At 34.2% G+C, this 21617-nt stretch overlaps 1 protein-coding gene across 1 annotated transcript in view; it reads right to left on the bottom strand.

Moving 5' to 3' along the window:
• AGMO (alkylglycerol monooxygenase) overlaps positions 1-21617 on the bottom strand; it is a 172278-nt gene that overhangs the window by 32100 nt on the left and 118561 nt on the right. Inside the window, exons 4-5 of the mRNA XM_011943421.1 lie at positions 16425-16528; positions 4014-4109 (exon numbers count right to left, since the gene is read on the bottom strand). Coding sequence (XP_011798811.1) covers positions 4014-4109; positions 16425-16528 — 200 coding nt within the window. The remainder of the gene's footprint in view (positions 1-4013; positions 4110-16424; positions 16529-21617) is intronic.

The following is a 21617-nucleotide window of genomic DNA, read 5'->3' as shown; positions in this document are numbered from 1 at the left end:
AAAAAAAAAAAGAAAGAAAATTATCTTTATTCAATGACCACAAAATTATGTATGAGAAAAATCCTAGAGAAAATTAAATTATTTTACAAATGTGTGAATAATGCATCCTTTAAAGCTATGATAATCAATAAATTGAGGAACTGGCATAAAGGGAAACAAGTACATCAATGAAAGTGAGTAGGAGTCTAAATATAAATCCAAACATAAGTGGTCAACTTTTTTTCAACAAGTCACCAAGGATATCTAATGGATTTTTTTTAAGTCTCTATAATAAATGGGGCTATAGTTAGTGGTTATGTACATAAAAATCAGTCATCTTGATTCTACCACATACCATATGTAAAAATTAATTCAAGAATATCACAGAGTAACGGTAAAAGTTAAAATTCTAAAATTTTCAAAAGTAATCCTAGAAGACTACCTTTCAGAGGTCGTGACAGTCAAAGATTTCTTAGAGAATTTTTTTTAAAAAAACATAAAATAGTGAACTTCAAAATTCAATATTTCTGCTCATGAAAAGTATTCAGGAATAAAATAAAATCACATGTTACAAATTGAGGGTTTTTTTTTTTTTGAGACCGAGTCTTGCTCTGTCACCCAGGCTGGAGGGCAGTGGTGCGATCTCGGCTCACTGTAAGCTCCTCCTCCCGGGTTCATGCCGTTCTCCTGCCTCAGTCTCCCGAGTAGCTGGGACTACAGGCACCCACCACTATGCCCAACTAATTTTTTTGTACAGGCTCATGCCTGTAATCCCAGCACTTTGGGAGGCCAAGGCAGGTGGATCACAAGGTCAAGAGACCAAGACCATTCTGTCCAATATGATGAAACCCCATCTCCACTAAAAATACAAAAATTAGCTGGGCATGGTGGTGCATGCCTGTAGTCCCAACTACTTGGGAGGCTGAGGCAGGAGAATTGCTTGAACCCGGGAGGCAGAGGTTGCAGGGAGCTGAGATGGTGCCACTGCACTACAGCCTGGCAACAGAGTGAGACGCTGTCTCAAAGAAAAAAAAAAAATCATTGAATCATTTGATTCAAATTTTCAATATCAAAGAATTAAGTTATTTCTCTGTTACATTTCTCTACTCAAGCATTACATGATAGATACATTAACAATGTGATAATAAATTTAAAAAAAACAAAGGCAATAGCGTTAATAGTATCATTATACGATTGCTACTGTACTGTGAAAACTCAGCTAACACCCAAATAACACCTGATATCTAAAATATACTTAAAAATGTTCCACAGATTTAAGTTAAAAACATGAATTAAATAAAAAGATTTTCTTACTATCTTTAGTGAATTCACAAGAGAGTATAACTGAATATGTGCTGCAGAGGCTTTAGATCCATTAACAATACACAAACAAAAATATAGTCACAAAAATTAAGCAACAGAGTAGAGTTTCAAGCCAAATGTTTCACAACTTTTTAATAAAAGAGGATGACAATAGACTTTGTTGTTTGTTTTTCTTTTATTTTCTTTTTTTTGAGGGGGTGGGGAGGGAGTCTTGCTCTGTAACCCAGGCTGGAGTGCAGAGGCATGATCTTGGCTCACTGCAAGCTCCGCTTCCCAGGTTCAAGCAATTATTGTGCCCCATCCTCCAAAGTAGCTGGGACTACAGGTGTGCAACATGCCCAGCTAATTTTTGTATTTTTAGTAGAGATGAGGTTTCACCATGTTGGCCAGGCTGGTCACAAACTCCTGACCTCTGGTGATCTTCCCACCTCTGCCTCCCAAAGTGTTGGGATTACAGACATGAGCTGCTGTGCCTGGCCTAGACTTTGTTTATTTATCAAAATAACTCAAAAGTAAACAGACAATTTCCATAAATGGTTTAGTGTGTTTTATGGCCTATTTTTTTTTTTTAATCTCACATACAGTCTTTCAAAAATGTGGTTTTAGGGGTTTTCCTTCCTTTAATTCTAATGTGATTGATTTTAAGAGAACTGAATCTTCCTCGCTTTCCAAAAAAATCAGTGTCTTCTTAAGATCATATTCCCCTTAGAGTAAGAACTGATTTTTGTGGATGTTAGGGGAAGTGAAACAATTGTAAGAATGAAACTCTATTCAGGAATATACAGGGCTCTTTTTCTAACATTGTCATCTCTACAGCTCGTATATCATTTCTGTCAGTGGAGATCCAAGTGTGACGCCCGATATTAAACAGTATGCAAGTGGCCTAAAGGGGTTCACACAATTTACAGTACAGGAAAACATAAAGTGAGTATTTTTCTAGACTAAAGGCTGTTGTTTTCAGTTTTTATTTTTTACTTACTAATCTGTGTTAACTCTTAATGGAAAAAAGCAAGACAAGCAAATTGTAAAAATGATTTTTAAAAAATACTTAATACTTCTCCCACTCCAATCATTTGTCTTTCTCTCCAGAAGCAGTCATGGTGTCCAATCTCTTAGCTCTCCATCCTGAAATATTCTATTATTTGTAAACAAACTATTCTGTGTTGTATATAATAAACGAATGTAACTGCACAGTTGAGAAATATTTCAGAACTGTTTTCACGGTTAATAATACAATTTAAAATTCCAAGATCCAAACCGTGAATTTCAGAAGATGTGTTCTTGCCTCCCAGGCAGCTCAACTGTAGGAACCCACACACCGAAAAGTATTTTGAAAAGCATAAATTGTAACACAAGGGAGAGGTTCTAAGCATTGCTTTTGAAGTGGAAAGAAGCCCCTTGGAGGTTCTTAGTTAAGAAGAATAAGTCTCACCAGTGGCTTTTCTCCACTCTTGCTTTACTTCATGAAATGGAACTCAAATCCTAGCTCATGGCCCTCTCAGAGGGACACAGGAAGATGTGAAAGTGACTGAGGCACTATTGTTCTGCATCCAAACTAATACCTGACCCAACACATGGCGTGACCTGGAGCAGAGCTGCTATAAAATGTAATTCTCCCTTAACCCCTTCATGTAAATCATCAGAAAGCTTCCCTTCACTGATTTAAACAAATTTGGTCTTTGACCTCTAGAGTTAGAATTGGCTGCAACATCTCTTTCAGATGGTTGTAGTATTGAGTGTTTGATGTGTGTTAAGTATCATAAAACACAATACTATTTCATGATAGATCTTCAAATAATGCTACATATGTCCAAAGTCATGGTAACAGTCTCTTTATTCCAAGTAAATCGGTAGCATAAAATACTGCAGGTTAATGGAATAATGCACTTTGTTGTATCAAGATTTCACGTACAATGCAGCTGTGATTTGTAGTGTTGTTCAACCAGTTGCAACACCTGTCAACATGCTTCCTCTAGTAACTTCAAAAGGCTTCCAATAAATACCAAATGTTTAAAAGAGTGCTTGTGTGTAGGTGAGAATTTTTCTAGGTCTGTGATTTTTGGTATTTTAGCAGTAAGATTGGTACAAATGTTCATAAAGCAATCAGCTGCTTAATAACCTAGCTGCAAACATTCAAGTCCTGAGAATTTGAAATGCCACGGAAGACTCTAAAATTACATTTCTCCAGTTTTTTTGGGGGAGGGGGAAAAACTAACAATACACTGAACAATTTTAAATAAAATTTAAACTCTGTAGTTAGAGCAAGTTTTCCAATCAAAAATTATTTTCATAATTTCTATAAAATTTTTAAGGATGTTTAAAAGAGCTCCAACAGAATATAGATATATTTATATATACACACATATATATATTTAAATCTCTAAATTTAAATGAATTTCAACCTCTCTTGGTAAATAATGTTTAATAAACTGTCATACAGGAAGATATTGTATTGAATATAGTATTAAAATGTTTTGGTACTTAATAGTTCAAAAACTTGTTTTATTTAATTGAGACCAACTGGCCTCATTGCTTCTTATAAACTTTGCAATATATATTCAGTAAAAAGGAATAAAAATGAACAGATGTTTCTCCTTAAAAAAGGCAGACAAAGATTTTTCTTACACAATAAATCATCTCCTAGTGGATTTCCAGGACATTGCTTCAGGCTGTTTAGGTATAAAACTTACAAAGATAAAAAAAAGTTTTACCTCTGTGTGGATCCAAAATTGGTAAAGAAGATTGAACTGAAGATGAACAGCATATACTGAAGGGGGTATGAAGAGGGCCAGGGGAGAGTAGAAAATCTGAAAGATAAAATTTTTAAAAAATTAATTTGCATATATGAATTCTCAATGCTTTGTTAATGGGTCTATGTTCTGAAATGCATATTTCTTCAGCAAATATATCTCATTGTACATACTCTATATTTTATTGTCATGCTTACTTTGCAACATTAATATTCCACATGGTGATAAAGTTACAGACATGTTGGAGCTAAGGCCACTGGACTTCGATTTTGCATTTAATATTGTCTAGTTAAAATATTATATGTTATGTGTTATTTCTTTAATTTTAAAAAGGTTGGATGTGTTTTCTGGAATTAAAGCATTTTTTATATACACACAAATACTCTACGTTAAACAACGTAGGAATGGATGGCTTTATTCCTTTGACAGCTCCCAAATTCAGTATTATTACCTGGCATTTTCAATAATAATGTGAAATTATAATAAAAGAAAGCAATTTCATATAAAGAGAGGACAGCATATACTTTTCCTTTTAATTTTGGTTTTATATGGTTGATTGATGGCATCATATCTCTTAATTTTTTCAAAGTTATTAGGAAGGAGGTATGATATGTTTCCATGGTGAAAACAAATTTCAAAGGTCCATATTACCTAATAAATAGAAATGCCTCTGCCTTGGAAAAACAACTTACAATTAAATCACAGAACTGATTAGAATTAAGTAATGAACATGACCGCTTGTTCTGCTAATGACTTTGATCCCCACGAGTGGTTTCATGTTGGAAGGAAACATTTTATTAAATGCGAGACTAAATAACCAAATAAGAGTAAAATGAATCTGATTTTCACTTTACATTTCTGATTTTATAGAGTTTATATTTCTGAAAGACTGGATGTTTTAAAAGCATTTCTTCTGAGCATTATAATTTTATTTTAAAATTATTTTACAACTTTTTTTCTCAATTATGCAAAATGTAATTTCAAGGATGTTTAGCAATGATGATGAATTTAAAACTCGTCTAGTTCTTGTTTTCAAATCTGTCATAAAAAATTTCAACTGTCATCATAAGTAGAATTTTTTAAATACAAAGGGGTTATTAAGCAATGGAATCGATTAGTGAGCAAAAGAATACCGGGCTCATTCAATAGATCAATTTTTAGTCCATGGTTCCACTTTAGTCCATAGTCCACTAGAGACTTAGTCCAAATTTTAGTCCATGGTTCCACTTAGTGATATTTACTAAGTTCTTATGCTTCTCTAGGCTTCAGGTTCCAGAAATTAGTGGTGGAGGGGAAAACCACTTAAAATATAGTCATCCTTTCTGTTCCAAAAGATCTGTGCTATTATGATGTCATTGTTTCATAATGTATCAAAACAATTATCCCCCAACAGGTTAATAGCAAAATACTTGCAAAACATATATGGCCTATGATATAAGTTCTCTAAGTTGAGGGGTATTTTGGAATCTCCTCTTTGAGAGGTGAGAAAAATTATAAAACAACTCATTTTGGATGGTTAATAAGTAGTTTTGTTTGGAAAGACTATGCATAGCAGATGAATATTTATAGTTCATTATCATTTCCCAAAGTGTGGAGAAGTAGTCCCTTGAAATAATACCAGCTATTATGGAAAAGGTGGTTATATGATCAGATAAGTCGTGAAGGGGTAAATTAAGCAAGCAAAGTTTCTTTAACACAGGTCTTTTAAGAGCTTTTACCATGCTAATGTGAATCACAAGTCTATTAGCACACAGAATACTTTCTTGATGAGTTTTCCATAGGATTAGATTTTCTGAACTCATTTTATGAAACAGTGTGCTAAATCTTACATATTGGTAATATAACCAGGAACTGACCAATGGAAAAATAAGCTCACTATGAACTCCAAAATATCATATTTCTAACAAAAAATATAGGTGAGGAAATAATTCACATGAATCACATGAATGATAATTTCTTATGATTAATACAGTTCTAGAAAAAGAGTCTAATGACATAATCAAGGTTCTAATTTTTACAATTGAAAGCAGCTTGGTAAATGTTGTCCAGGTAGGAGAATTCTCACTTTTCTTCTCTACCTCCAAACTTTGCATTTTCAAATCCTACATAGCTTATAAAACCAATTTAAAGGCCACTTCCATTATAAATCTTTATATGGTACTAACTCGACCAAAGAAACTTCTCCTTCCTCAAACTCAGAGTAACTTGGTAGCTGGATTAAGGACATTATACCCTTTACCAAATACATCCATATCTACCATGCATTTAAACCTATGTCGTTCAGACTCTCAGTTTCTTTAGCTTTAAATTACACTGTCTACCCTAGGTTATTTTATTGTCTTGTAGAAGTCATATATAATAGGGCTATAATGGAGAGAAACAACCCAGACCTGTATGTTTGAGGAAAGAATGAGTACAAGCCTGAAGGCGATCTAAGGCTAACAGACAGAAGATGAGTGGATTTTATTCTCTTACTAAGTGAACGTGGCAAGCAGGGGTTGTGTGAGACAGTATTATGAAGCAAGAAACAACATGCCATTTAGGGGGAGCTACACATATTTGGTATCGTAGAAGGTGTTGGAGAGTAGTGTGGCTAGAAATCAGGTTGGACCATGGGGTTTCTGGACAGACCTCAGGGAATCCACGAATCCCCTGACGCTGCTATTACAACGTGTGAGCCTGTGTGCACGGGAGAGTGTGCATTTTTGTAAAGAAACAATTGATAGCCTTCATCAGCGAGTCTTCAGTATGTCTGTGCCTCACAGCCAACACAGAAAAATAATTTAGACAGTGGCTAAAACAGAGAAGGGAACCATTTCAAGAGGATTGGGCATAAGGAAACAATTCACATCTTTTTAAGCATATAAGAAATAGAAAATATAAAAATATGTTTGGAACCGATTTCAATAGCCCAGAGAAGAGTGATGCATATTTAATCACAGCAGTAGCCATGAGGATGGAGCAGTAAAGTACATGCAATAGATTTAAGGATTTGGCAGCTATTCAAACATAGGAGTTGAGAGGCATGTAGCAGTGTCAGAAGACACCCAGATTTCTGGCTTGTCTACTGGTGATATTGTTCACCAAGAAGGTGAACAGGAAGAATAGGTGGTAAAGTTCAACTTGAGGAATGTCGTGTGGGGGTCCATGAGGTGTATGTCTAGGAAGCTATTGAGTAAGATTTTGGAAACATCTGTCTGGAATTGCATCTCAGGGAATCAGCAAGTGTCTTGTTTGAACTTGTTGATATGGGTGTCATGCAAATATCAATTTTATTTGGCTTATAGGTGTGTCCATAGTGGGAAGCTAGCTGAAGATGCAACTCTATGAGCAGTCAGAAAGAGTGGCCATAAATGAGGCTGAAACAGGACAGTCTCAGAGGTGGGAAAGATCTAGTAGTTAGCATTATCAGATATGATGAGAAATTTTTAAGAGAGAGAGAAGACTCCCAGTTAGTATCCAAGTGAGACAGGAACTGAAAAAAAAGAAGTGACATGGAATTTGCAGGTGTGAAGCAGCAGAACAGTAGGCCTAGGATGCAGACTTGAAATTCACAAACCCAAGTTAGTAAGTTTAAGAATCAGCCAGAGGAGGTAACTAAATGAAAAGAGGGATGACTTCTATGTTTCCCTGATAGCAAAAAAGGAGACAGCTGAATGTTTTCCTTCAATAAAACAATGGATGAGGGAGGAGATATTACCTGTTTATTTATTTTTTTAATGTGAGTGATCTTACTATATTTATGGCTTATTCAGAAGGAGGCAGTTGAAACGAAGAGAGAAAATGCCAAGACTATCTGATAGGACAAAGTCCAAGAGAAAAAAAAATAAGGTAAGAGCAATGTCACCAACCTAAGGATTAGACCAACTGAAGAGAGGTGAGCATTTTCTATAAAACTAGAGGTAAAAATGCATGTTCATCACTTGTGAGTTCATGAGTTTTAATTGAATATGTATGAACAGGGAAGACCAGATAAGAAAAACTGAAAAAAAGAAAAAACTCACATTTCTCTTTGAAGTTTTAAATATGTTCAAGAGGGAGGAGTGGGGAAGAGATCTTGAGGAGACCATGAAATTCTGAAGAGTTTTCCGAAGGTAGAGAGGAGAAAATAGAGTAGTCTCATGTTCATGACTTGGTATGCAGTGTTTAGGAGTCAGTTGGATCTGAATCCATACATGGAGGGGCACCAAACTGCTGACCTGGTGCAAGAGGAAGCCCGCAGCACTCAGCAATCTGGATGTGGGAGTGAAGAGGGAAGATGACTGGATTTACTCATGGCCTGAAGATTTCAAGGCACAGGATTTCAGCAGAGGATGCAGACTGTGCTTCGCAGAGTCATGGAAATTAGGCATCTTAATTTGGACAAGGTAAGAAGTAAAGTGAGGAGGCAATGACAAATAGAAAATGTAGGAGGTGAGAGAGTAAAGTACTCCACGAGTAAGCTGCTAAGCAAGTGGCTAAATGGTAAACATAAAATTACTTTAAAATAAATGAAAAACAAAAAAACTTTTGCACTCTAGAATTCATGTCTGCTTGATTTTAATAGTTCAGAAACATTTCATTAACATTACTAATGTATCTATTTCTAGGATTTTTATTTATTTTTATAATATTACTTTAGAGAAAAAGCAATTAAAAATGTTCATCAGAATTGAGAAACTAATGATTGAAGAATCGAATAGTACGTGCCACATTCCTTAAGTCTATGAGTGGTAACGACACAGATCAAAATTACCTGATTATAGATAGAGAGTGTTGATCTCTGTCCTTAAGACATATCTACTTAGATTTTATGTTTGAAATAAGAGTTTGTGTTTCTATTTAGAAAGTCATTATCTTTAAGTAACCTATGTCTATCTTTCTGGTCTCATTTCTATGCACTTAACCATTTCCTTTGGACCCCGTTCCACCATTTTATACACCCTATGTTCTAGCCACACTCATACTGTTATGAGTTGAATTGATTTTCACTAACATGATATGTGAGACCCTGGCACCCAGTACCTCAGAATGTGTCCTTATTTGGAAATAGCATCTTTACAGAGGTAATCAAGTTAAAATTAGGTGGGCCCTAACCCAGGAGGACTGGTCTTTTTATATAAAGGGGAAATTTAGACACAGAGACAGACATGCACACAGCGAGAATGGCACATGAAGACAAGGGCAGAGATCTCAATGATGCATCTTCAAGCAAATGAATGCCAAAGGTGCAAACCACCAGAATCTAGGTGGGAGGCATGGAACCAAGTCTCCCTCACAGCCCTCAAAAGGAGCTAACCCTGCTGCCATCTTGATGTCAGGCTTCCAGCTTTTGGGACTGTAAGATAATAAATTTCTGTTGTTCTAAGCCACCTAGCTTTGAGTACTTTGTTACAACAGCCCCAGGAAATTAATACACACACTACACATTTTTCTTGTTATTCCTAAAATTTATTATATTTTTCTATAATTTTGTGTTTTTACAGATGTTGTCCTTCTACATAATATTCTACCTACAACTTCCTCCATTGCAAAATTTTATTCATTACAGATTTGCTTCAAGCTTTATTTCTTCTATGAAGCTTTCCTTGACCCATAGCAGTTCTCGGTGCAAACACTTCTCTAAAACCTTCAAAATTTGTGGCAATGACTGTTCACTTACATGACTCCCTCCAAGCAAAACCATCACCTTGAGAACAAAAGCTCACTTCTTACTTATCCTTATATCCCCAACCTCTGCCACCATGACTGGCCTTGCTAGTCAAAAGTATATATGGAAAAAAATGAGTGATGCACTATCAAATTAAGAACAATGACAAATAAAGGAGTTTACATTTTTAGCCACTTGTATATTTTAAATATGTGGCAACTTTAGAGAGAACTCAATCTACTTCCTCTTGTTTATCATTCATTAGGAGGACTGCAAATGACTATCAAATCTCTGAAAAGAAAAACACTGAAAATCAGAGAATAATTTTAATTTTTACCAAATTTCAAAATGACTTTGAATATTTCTGTAAGCTACAGAATAATTAATTCCATTTTCTTGATGCATGCTAGCATTAGTCTTTGATACTAGCAATGATTCAAACTATCCAAGAGTCACATTTCTTTAATGGACATAAACTTTGTCTTATTAGTCATTTTTAAATGCTGGATGAGGTTGAAGAAGGAATGCCTTGGAGTTCCGAGGCAAAGTTCTGAGAGAAGTTTTGTTTCTTTACTTCATGGGGGCTTAATGCATGCTTTCCTTCTGTGACAAAGAGTTATGAGAATTTATCCCCAGTGCATTCAAATGCATTACATCAAAGTTGTTAGTTTCTTATATCTTTATTTGTTCACATTTGTCTTCATATAACTCCAACTCCCACATATTGAAAAACAGTCTTTGCTTATGTAGTTTGGCAGGGAGTACAATGTAATAAAAAGATCTGAGATTTCACTAAGTTTTCTCTGCAGTCTTATATGTAATATAAAAATAATATCACACATAAGAATCATACTTGATATATTTCAGAGAATTTCCACACTCATAAAGTGATCTTCAAAATAACCACATGAGGAGGCAGAGTAAATATTAAGAGGTCTATTTCATATGCAAAATCACTGAGACTCAAACATTAATTTGTTGATTCAAATTAGCAAAGTGAGTAAACAGCTAAACTAGCGTGGGACTCAGTTTTCTTTATTTCTAGTCAATCGCTCTTTACTGTTTCCTAAATATAATGAATATATTTTAAATTATGCTCAAATATGATAAGATTGTCTTTGATTTATATGTTCTCTATATGATAATATAATAATGGTTTTATGAGATTTTCATAATTTGATGTCATAATTGTATTTTTTTATTTTTTTTTTTATTTTTGAGAAAGAGGGTCTTGCTCTGTCACCCAGGCTGGAGTGCAGTGGAGCCACCACAAATAACTGCAGCGTCGACCTCTGGCGACCAAGTGATCCTCACATCTCACTCAGCCTCCTGAGTAGCTGGGACTACAGGCGTGCACCACCACACCTGACTAATTTATTTTATTTTTTGTAGACACAGCATCTTGTGATATCTCCCAGGCTGGTCTTGAACTCCCTGGCTCAAGCAATCTGCCTGCCTCAGACTCCCAAAGTACTGGGATTACAGGTGAGAGACATCACACTCAGCCCAATTGTATTTATTTTTTCTCATGGTGGGTAAAATTTACCTTTTTTAAGGTTGCTAATGTATTATAAACATATTGTGCTAAATCTTATAAAATTAATTTCAGTACTAACCTAGAGAAAAAAGAAATTTTAAAGGTGAAAAGACATGACAGGACTAAAAATTTCACTCACTCTAATAATTTAAATTAAGTGCATTTGTCATTAATTTATTACGCTTTTGAGAGAAATACTAAATTCTTAGAAGGCAGATAGCTCACTATTTTCTGTTCAATACTAACTTTATAGATAAAACAAATATGTTCAAATATATTTTATTGCAAAAGGTAAATAAACTATATATCCTATACTGTAATTTTTGGAGTGTCTATTAAATAAAAATATTTAAATGAATGACAAATTTGAATTATTTAACACATTGTACTCTTTATTAGTTTCACATTGGCCTGACCCTAGTTAATTTAGCAAAAATATTTCCATTGCCAAATTTATTTTGACAACCATAACAGTTTTTATTTCATTCATCTATGTAATATACATTTATTAACCACTAATTCTTTAATAGACCTATATACTAGGTATACAGTAGTGAAAAGTAGACTAATTTCTTTTAAAGTTTATAGGCCACCATAAATAACAATAATGAAAAGTGTTAAGTACTACAATAGATAAATGCAAGGGTTTTATGGAACCAAACAAACAAAATCCAAAATCTTCTCCAGGTGCAGTGGCTCATGCTTGTAATCCCACCAGTTTGGGAGGTCGAGGCAGGTGGATCATTTGAGGCCAGGAGTTGAAGTCCAGCCTGGGCAACATGGCAAAATGCCATCTTTACAAAATACACAAAAATTAGCTGGGTATGGTGGTGCCCACCTGTAATCCCAGCTACTCAGGAGGCAGAGACAAAAGAATCGCTTGAACCCAGGAGATGGAGGTTGCAGTGAGCTGAGACACACACTGCATTCCAGCCTGGGCGATAGAGTGACACTTTGTCAAAAAAAAAAATTCTTTTTTGGAAGGATAGAACAATCAGAGGTAAAGGGAAAATAATTTTCCAGGCAGAGGTAATGTCTTGTGCAAAGAAATACCAATGCATTATGGCACGGTAGATTGAGAGAAGTGAAAATCGTTAAATTGGAGATGGGATGACAATGGAGTGTGTAGAAGATGAAACTGGAGAGACAGAACCAAGTTTTGACTAGCTCTGCATGTGATAAGGAGTCTATTATATTCCTTTCTCTAAGCTATAGGCAGATTTAGCTTCATTTGAGTGGTGGTCTGAAAAGGAAACAGTGGGTGATGGGTTGGGAGATAAAGAATGAAAAAATGTTTCTTTAGGATAATATCCAATTAAAAGTAATATTGGCTGATACATCTATTGCTCTTTATAATACTCTAGGATTCCCAGGAAACAGTGTCTATTGTTGATGACTCATTCTAATATTTTTCTATAGTAGATACATAATGTATAGTGGCTCTGAGTATAAACATGTACACATGTACATGTAGCTGTGTTTTTTATTACCTTTATTTTATAATAGTTTAGTATTTTCAGAAGTGCTGCAATAAAAACAACTCTCCTAAAAGTGTCATCCTATATCCTTCGCTTTGTTTCCCCTATATGCTGCATTTGCCACAACTAAGAAACCCACAGGTACGTTAGTATTAACTGAATTCCACAGTTTATTTAGATTTTATTAGTTGGGATTTTGTGTATTTAATCTCTAATGTTCTTTTTCTGTTTTAGGGTTCCATCCAGATGCAGTATTTTTTCACGCACTTCAGTGGCTTTGCTTTGAATATAAAATTTCAGCATTCAAGTACTTTATGTATAATGTCAGCAAAAATGAAGTTATAATCCTGACACTGTTATATTTTATATGACATCCGTAAATTTAAACATATTTTATTATTATTATTTTATTATTAGCAAATTGGATAGAGTATCATTCTTAAGGCATTATAGTAAGATGTATAATCAAAGATTGAAGTGGCATGCAAAACCATATATTGCAGTGTATATGCAGTAAAGAAGTCTCACTTAAAATGACACTCTATCAATAGCCCTCCCTTTTGGTAAGTAATATTAAGCTTAAAATTGGCTTAAAATGCAAATAATATGGTTAGAAATTCTAGAAAGTTGACTTCTTATGTGTAACTTCTTCAAAAGTTCTGCTGCTTTAATTTTCTTAGTAATATGGAAGAAATATACTTAATTTCATATTTCAATGTGAAATGAGCTTAATTTCACATTTCATTTCACAAATCAATTTTCTTTTCAAAGATGTGGCCCATTTATTATTTGTTCTAAAATACATTGTTACCTTGGTAACTGCCAAATTATAGGCCTTATGTAACAATGTTGGTGAGGAAAATCTTAACAAATGACTCAACAAAAATGAGGAGACCCGAAGTGTGCTTTATAATTTTGATGTCTAGAAAGTCCTCTTACAAGCCTTTAACCATCGCAGGCTCTTAAAACATCTCTCCTATCTTCCAAGGGACCTAGAAATGCTAGGTTAGAATCCAGGCTGACTTACAATCCCTATATCTCGTTTCCCACCATGCACGTTCCCGCATTGCCCTTTCAAAAATATTTAGCAGCTTGTCATGCATTCTCAATGTTCATTTCCTTATTCAGCACATTCTGTAACAACATGGCATGAGTTTGTAAAGACAAATTATTCTGGCAATAAAACAAGTGTGAGCCTCATTTTACATAGATTTTTGCTGCTTTGTTACTTTGTATGCATTGATTTAATAAAGAAAAGTACACAAGAGAAGCCAAGATAGAGATTACAATAAACTGGACTCAAGCTCCAACTTGGCATTGTTCAATACCGATGTCATGGGCTCCTTTTAGATTCATATTTATAGTTTTGAAAATAGATGACTTAAATATATCATCTCCAAGATTTCTTCTAGTTCTGAAGTCAATGATGCTCTGATAATTTTTCCCTTTGATAATTCCTCAGGTAATTAATGAACTGCATTGATTTCCCCACAGCAACTTCAAACGCAGCTACTTCCTTTATTGGAGGCTTTCTCTCTGAAAATGCAACTACTGGAGATTTCAATTGTCTTTAATAAAAGAGAAATATGTAAGTTAGAAGAGAGTAAAGATTTTGGAGACTGTAATTTTCATTAGACACATATCCAGCCTATATTTTTGGCCTTTTGAAAAGCTGTATTAATGCAGCAATTTTTTAAGAAAGAGGAATGAACAGTACCCCTTTCCTCCATCACAGGCTGTTTTTCCCTTCATTAACTGTCCTGAAGCCTTAGTCCAATCTTGAACTATGCAGCTGTAAAACAGGCAGTGATTTTGTTTGTATTTACTCATCCAGAGTTCCAGCACAACCTATAGGTTATGAACATATACATATTTCTTTTCCACATATATTGCTTAGAAGTGTTTCTTGAATTGAATAGTGCCTTCCCTACCCAAATTCACATGTTGAAATCTGAGTCCTGAAACTCTCTAAGTGTGACCTTATTTCGAAATAGGGTTGTTGCAGAAGTAATTAGTTAAGATGTGATCATGCTGGAGTATGGTGAGTCCCTAAACCAATATGCCTTGTATCCTCCTAAAAATGAAATTTGGACAAAGAAACAGGAAGAATGCCATGTGAAAATAAGAATTATGTTGTCACAAGCCCAGAAAGAACCAGAACCTAAGAGAGAGAACCAAAAAAGATCTTTTCCTCATGCCTTTAGAGGAGCATTGCTTTGGCAATACCTTGATTTTGACTTGTCTTGTAGCCTCCAGAACTGTGAGACAATAAATTTCTTTTTTTCTAAGCTACACAGTTAGTAATATCTTCTTATTGCAGCTCTAGAAAAATAATACAAGCATCATCACAGGTCTATGGTATGGGAGCTTGGGGTTGAATTTCTGTTAAGATCCATTCCAGGAAATGTATTAGTGCCATCCCTGGCTTATAGATTTGTTTTGCCTATGCTGCTGTTTGGGTTAGCACCCATGCCAGTGTATTTTTCTCTGACTTATAATACATCTGGTTTCAAGTACTTGGCTTTATCATTTACTAGCTGTGTAATTAACCTCACTGATCTTCAGTTCCCTGAGAATGATAATACTTGATCTAGAGAACCATAGGCTTATTTATGAGGATCAGGAGAGATAACATAAGTGAAAAACAATATGGAGGCAGGTAGAAGAGCATTAGAGTGCAGAGATTAAGATCAAGGGTCCTGGAACCAGGCTGCAGGAGTTTAAGTTCTACTTTTTCCTTTATTAGTTGTGTGACTGAACTCTAGACTCAGCTCTACTATTTTAAAATAAGAGCTATAATAATTCCTGTGTATGAAGGCTGTTGTGAAGATGAAGTAAGTCAATATATACAGAGATTTTAGAAGAGCGGCACATGGAACATACTCATTAAATGGTATCTAACAAAAGTACCTTGCAAAGTATTTTCAACCATGCAAATGTTTGATCATTATAATTTATAGTTAAGAAATAGCTTATTGACTTTACACACCAATAAGTATACATGATTACTGATTTTACACATCAGTTACTCTGACTTTCTAGCTCACTGTTCAACATACATTTCAGTATCATGTATTTTCATAACCAAGAAGAGCTAAGCAAGGATGATGACAAAAAAATGGATGTTATCAAGTAGATCAGGGTTTCCCCATGAGTCAAAAGAACTCTACAAGTAGAGGCTATTTCTGGTATTCATTAATCTTGTCATTTCCTTGTGTGAGAATATTTTAGAGCCAAACATTTTTGGATCATGTTATTGATCTAATATGATAACAAAAAGCAAAGCAGTCAAGTAGACTTTAGAGAATTAGTTTAAAAAAAATCTTTAAAATTTTTTACTGAAAACTTTGTTTACATGTATTTGAATGGAGATACCTTATCCATACATCACCCTCCTGGGTTACAGTAAATTAAAAAATAGTCATTCTGCTTTCTCACATTGCCATATACTTTAAGTTGAATTTCTGGGTCAAATGAAATACTTCTATTGATAAACAGCATTTGCTTCATGTGTGTCTGGCCTCACAGAAGGAAAAGAAAGATTTTAGCATCTGGCCTTACAGAGAAGAAAGAAGCATTTTAGTAAAACACTTTGTATTAGTTTTTTTTTTCTGGTTTTTGTTTTTGTTTTTGTTTTTTGTTGTTGTTGTTGTTTTTGAGGAAATAGAAATAGCTGAGACTTAAAAACAAATGAGAGTACCATGTTTATTCCATTTCGTACAACTTACCCAGGAAGTACATGACTGGAGGACAGACTGCCTCAGTGCGGTGGGTAAGTTATAGTCTTCAGAACTATGGTGTGTTTGGTGTCCAGCCCACATAATATTAACTTCTGCAAAACACACAATTTGCAATGAGCCGTGAGAAGAAGAACAAAGCAACTTCCATTTTCAGTTATGCATGCTGCTCTGTTGTGTGAGGAATAAAAATCTGGAACATCTCTGTAAAACCTGGCCCATATAATTATAATTAAAATATGCTGCCTGAAATAATTTTTGGAACCAAAGACTGTATGCATTGTAAATAAATAAAAATGAAAGCATAGCCAATAAATACGTATAGTTTATATGTTATAATTAAATGCCTCCAACAAGCTGACATTAATTCCAAAATTTACACTTTGCTAACACATTATAATATGACAGATTATAAAAGCTAGCTGGTAATGTTGTGACAATACACTCAATGGATAGTGATGATTTTTTAGCATGTGATAACATGTTTCTAACTAAAGAAAAATGATCTGATGGGAGAAATTGGTATGGAAATTTTGGAATAAAATATTAATGAAATTGTTTCCTCATGGCTTTCTGAGAAGTCTCAAAATCTGTTGGAATAAGAAGCAAAGCATAGCATAGTAGTATTTTGCACTAAGGTCTCAGGTATTCTTTTATTTATAAAAATATATTAGCTAACAGTTACCTATGGTTTTCCCATACCTTACCAAAATACCAAACCATTTCTAAATTTTCCCACACAGTTTTATTTGTGTTCATAAAAAAAAAAAAATGATTGTTGTTTATTTTCATCAAGCACTGTGCAGATTGCTCTCATACTGTCTTGGAATTCATACAGACTCCAAAGAAGAGTGGCTTTTTAAAAAAATTTTTACAACCAATATGACACTGCGTTGATCCCCTAAGTAGCTGACACAGAATAGTACAAGTCGTTTTTCTATTCTGCCCATATTTCTAAATTGTGTTGCCATTTTTCATTTCCTAACAAAATCAGAGATCAAAATGTCACATTATACTCTGTTCAGTTTAAAAAAATATGTTCTTAGCTAAAGTAACTTATGTTTAGTCTTTTGCTATAAATCCACAAAATGGAATTAGCTATGTGACCTGATCATCATATTCTTGCCAGTATAGATTAGAAATTAAATCTTTGAAGCTTGGATGTATAGGAACTAAACAGTGAACCTAGAACTGGAAATATCAAGTTAATTGTCTTTGCATTTACTGTATACTGACAGTTAAAATGCATGGTACATAAGAGAATAATTTTAGAATTTTTTATGAAAATCATGATCATATATATATATATAAGCAAGGATGATGACAAAAAAATGGATGTTATCAAGTAGATCAGGGTTTTGTCTTTTTTCATTTCGCATAATGCATTAAAGATCCCTCCATTTTGCTGTTTATATGAGTTTTTCCTTTTTATCATTAGTATTCCACTTGAATGACTATATCACAATTTCGTTTTGTTTCTATCTATTCACTAGTTGAAGAGCATTTCAGAGCATTCAATCTGGGTAAATTTTGGCCATTGCTTTCAAAATGAAAGTTCTCTGAACAGTCTGTGTAGAGAATTACCAAACAAAATTGTTAAACAAAAGTCTTAGTAAACAAATGATAGCTTATAGATGTAAGAAGGACTTAATTCTGTATAATAAGGAATATTATAAACAGAATTATGGTTAATCTTATTATGAACAGATTACAAATGCCATTTTTACTAAAGTCATATATTTTTCAGTGGAACATGTATTGTCATTAACCATCAACAGATACACAACTTAGATTCCAATTGGTTGGGATCATTTGTAGGATTATTTTAATCATTTGTAGGAATGACATTGTATTTCTCTGCTAGCATTAAGGAAATTATTCTTACACAAAAGAGAACTACTTCACCATAATGACTTCTAAAAATATCCAGTTACAATCTTTGAAATAACATAGAACCAAATTATCTGGTTTATTGATAAGCCTAATGGCTGTACCTAAGAAATATACAAAGACCCTTGTGGCACTTTGTATCTTCAGATGTTAAGTGAAAGTTGATTAAGAGGTAATAAATTTGATGAATCCCCTAAAGTTTAAAAACCACTTACAGATAGAGATCTTGAAGTAATCTAAACACCATTTTCTCTTTAGAACATACACACGACTGAACATTTTATAACTTGTGACTTATAAACCTTCATTAAAAATCAATACATTGTCTAGTTTTTGACCTGTCAGGATTTTTTTTTAAAAAAATCATTCTAATGCATCCACAAAATGAGTTAACAAGAGGATGAGCTAATCAGATGAGGTCCCATTAGAGAGTCATAATATATATTGGGAGCCACTTCCTCGTACCCTCTACAGAAGCTAAACGGTGAAACAAAGAATCCACAAAGGTGGAGGTTAAAGATCTATCTCTTTAGTTGTTTCAAAAGCATTTACTTCCTATCACAAACTGTGTGTAACACAAGCCTCATTCAATGAGGTACAGCTGTACAAACAGGGCACAGTAATAGGATCCTACTGCCTCACCTTATTTTCAGAATTGGTAAAAAAACAAGGAATAGTGAATTTGTTTCATAGTCTATATTCAGCTTATTGGAGGTAAATTATTTTCACAAAAGCCGTTATAAAAATGCATTTTATGGAAAGTTATTCCAGTAGTTCTTTTGTGAACAAAATGAGAAACACTTAACAGTGCATTTATATGATCATCTTTCCTAATACTTGAATTGATGAATTATCTGTTTTAAGAAGTGAAAACAAATATTAAGGAGGAGAAAAAGATATTATTGAGAATAAGCTTCTCTCTGTGAAAGGCTTCATATAGTTATACATTCTGTTCAGTAATATTTTTCTTTTTCTATAAGCAAATTATAGATTATATTAATACATGTATGTTATTATAATTTTTCAATGATATTATTAGAAATGATTATGTTGCTTTCTAGTGCCAAATGTAATTCTGTATATTTTATTAATATATTGGCCAACATTTTCATTCATTTGGTCAACATTTTATGTAGTGTGTGTGTGTGGTCTGTGTTGTACTTTTGAATTTCCTTTTCAATATTTTTATGAAGATGTAATTTACATACAACAAAATCCATCTTCTTTTAATGCTCGGTTCTATGAGATTTTAACAAATGCAGTTGTTTAATGATTACTGCAATCTAGATACAGAACAATTTTACTACCCCAAGGAGTTCCCCCACTGCCTTTTTGTGGTTGTGGTAGTCAGACTTCAAGATGGTTTCCTGTTTCAGATAATTCAAGTTCTGGACTTTGAACTGATAATGCAGTGGAATGAAACTTTTGGGAACAGGAAAGAAGTGAGTGTCTTTTGAATGTGGGAGAAATATGAATCACTGGGGTCCAGAGGGCTAACTAGGCAACACAGCCTCTAGAATGGCCCCCAGTGATTCCTGTCCAACGCTATTCATGCCTTTTATAATCTCTTATCTTTGAGTGTGAGCTAAATTTAGTGACTTTCTTCTAGTAAATAGAAATTTAGCAAAGATGATGGCATGTCACTTCTGATACCAAGTTTAAAGAAGACAGTAGCTTGTGTCTTGGGTGTCCTCTCTTATACGCAAACACTCTCTAAGAAAAAGCTGGCTACCTTGTTATGAGCTCCCTTTGAAGAAATACATATGTCAGGGAAGTGGGCTAACCAGCCAGCAAGGAACTAAGCTCCTCAGTCCAAGCCCCGTGAAGAACTGAATTCTGCCAACAACCATGTAAGAGAGTTTGGATGCAGATCCTTCCCCATGTGAGCAGTCTAATGACACTGTGGTCTGCAAAGAGCTGAACCGACTAGCAGCAACCTCCTGAAAGAACTTGAACCAGAGACATTCACCTAAACTATGCCCCAATTTCTAACCCACAGAAACTAGGAGATAATAAACGTTTCTCGTTTTAAGCTCCTAACTGGTTACAAGCAATAGATAATTAATGCAGTGGTCAAAAACCCCTCACTCCCACCCCTACCCCATTCTCAGTCACTAGCATCCAATGATTTGTTTCCTTTCCTTTTAGTTTTGCCTTTTTGAGTGTATCCTATCAATAACATCATACAGTATTTTTAGCCTTTTGAGTCTGTTGTCTTTTTTCATTTCGCATAATGCATTAAAGATCCCTCCATTTTGCTGTTTATATGAGTTTTTCCTTTTTATCATTAGTATTCCACTTGAATGACTATATCACAATTTCGTTTTGTTTCTATCTATTCACTAGTTGAAGAGCATTTCAGTTGTTTCCAATTTTTGACAGATAAAACTTCTATCAAGTAGTTATTATAGAGGTTTTCTGTGGACATGAGTTTTTATTTCACATGGGTAAATACATAGGCGTGGGAATATTGAGCTGTACGATATGCCTACATTTAGCTTAAGAAACTATCAAATTGTTTTCCAAAGTGGCTATGCCTTTTATTATTAGCATCAGCAGTGTGTGAGAGTCCAAGTTGCTCCACATCTCTGGCAGCACTTGACATCATTAATTTTATTTGTATTTATTTGACAGCCATTATAATAGGTATGCAGTGGTATCATGTTGAAAATTTAATTTACATTGCTGTAATGACAATGGCTCTATGTATCTAATTACCATCTACGTATCTTCTTTTTGAAGTGTCTATTCAAAATTTGTGCCCATATTTTAAATGAGTTGTTTTCTTAAGTTTTGAGACATCTTTGTATCTTCTGCATACAAGTCCTTTATTAAACATGTGATTTGCATTTATTTTCTTCCAGACCGTAGCCTTTTTTAAATAGTGTCATATAAAGAACAAAAGTTTTAATTTTCATAAAGTCCAATTTATATACTTGACAGTTTTATTTAGCTTTACAGTGTATATAACAAAAAACAAAGGAAATTTTTTAGAAATTTTTCAGAAAAATGAGAAATATCTAAATATCCAGAATCGAACCCTCCTACATATATTAAATATCTAAAATGCACCTTAAAAATATGTTCTCTCATATCTTGTCATCTATGAAATGAAGGGAAGTGATCCTTTATGTTAATTCAAGACAAAAAGACAAGTCTACAAGAAATTTTCACAGACATATAAGATAGCCATTTAACCTGGCTAACACGGTGAAACCCCGTCTCTACTAAAAAATACAAAAAAACTAGCCAGGCTAGGTGGCGGGCGCCTGTAGTCCCAGCTACTCGGGAGGC

This window comes from Colobus angolensis, unplaced genomic scaffold, assembly GCF_000951035.1.
Source record: "Colobus angolensis palliatus isolate OR3802 unplaced genomic scaffold, Cang.pa_1.0 Scaffold104, whole genome shotgun sequence".
Lineage (NCBI taxonomy): Eukaryota > Metazoa > Chordata > Mammalia > Primates > Cercopithecidae > Colobus > Colobus angolensis.
Note: the sequence above shows the minus strand (reverse complement) of the source record. Positions and strands in the feature narration are given on the sequence as shown.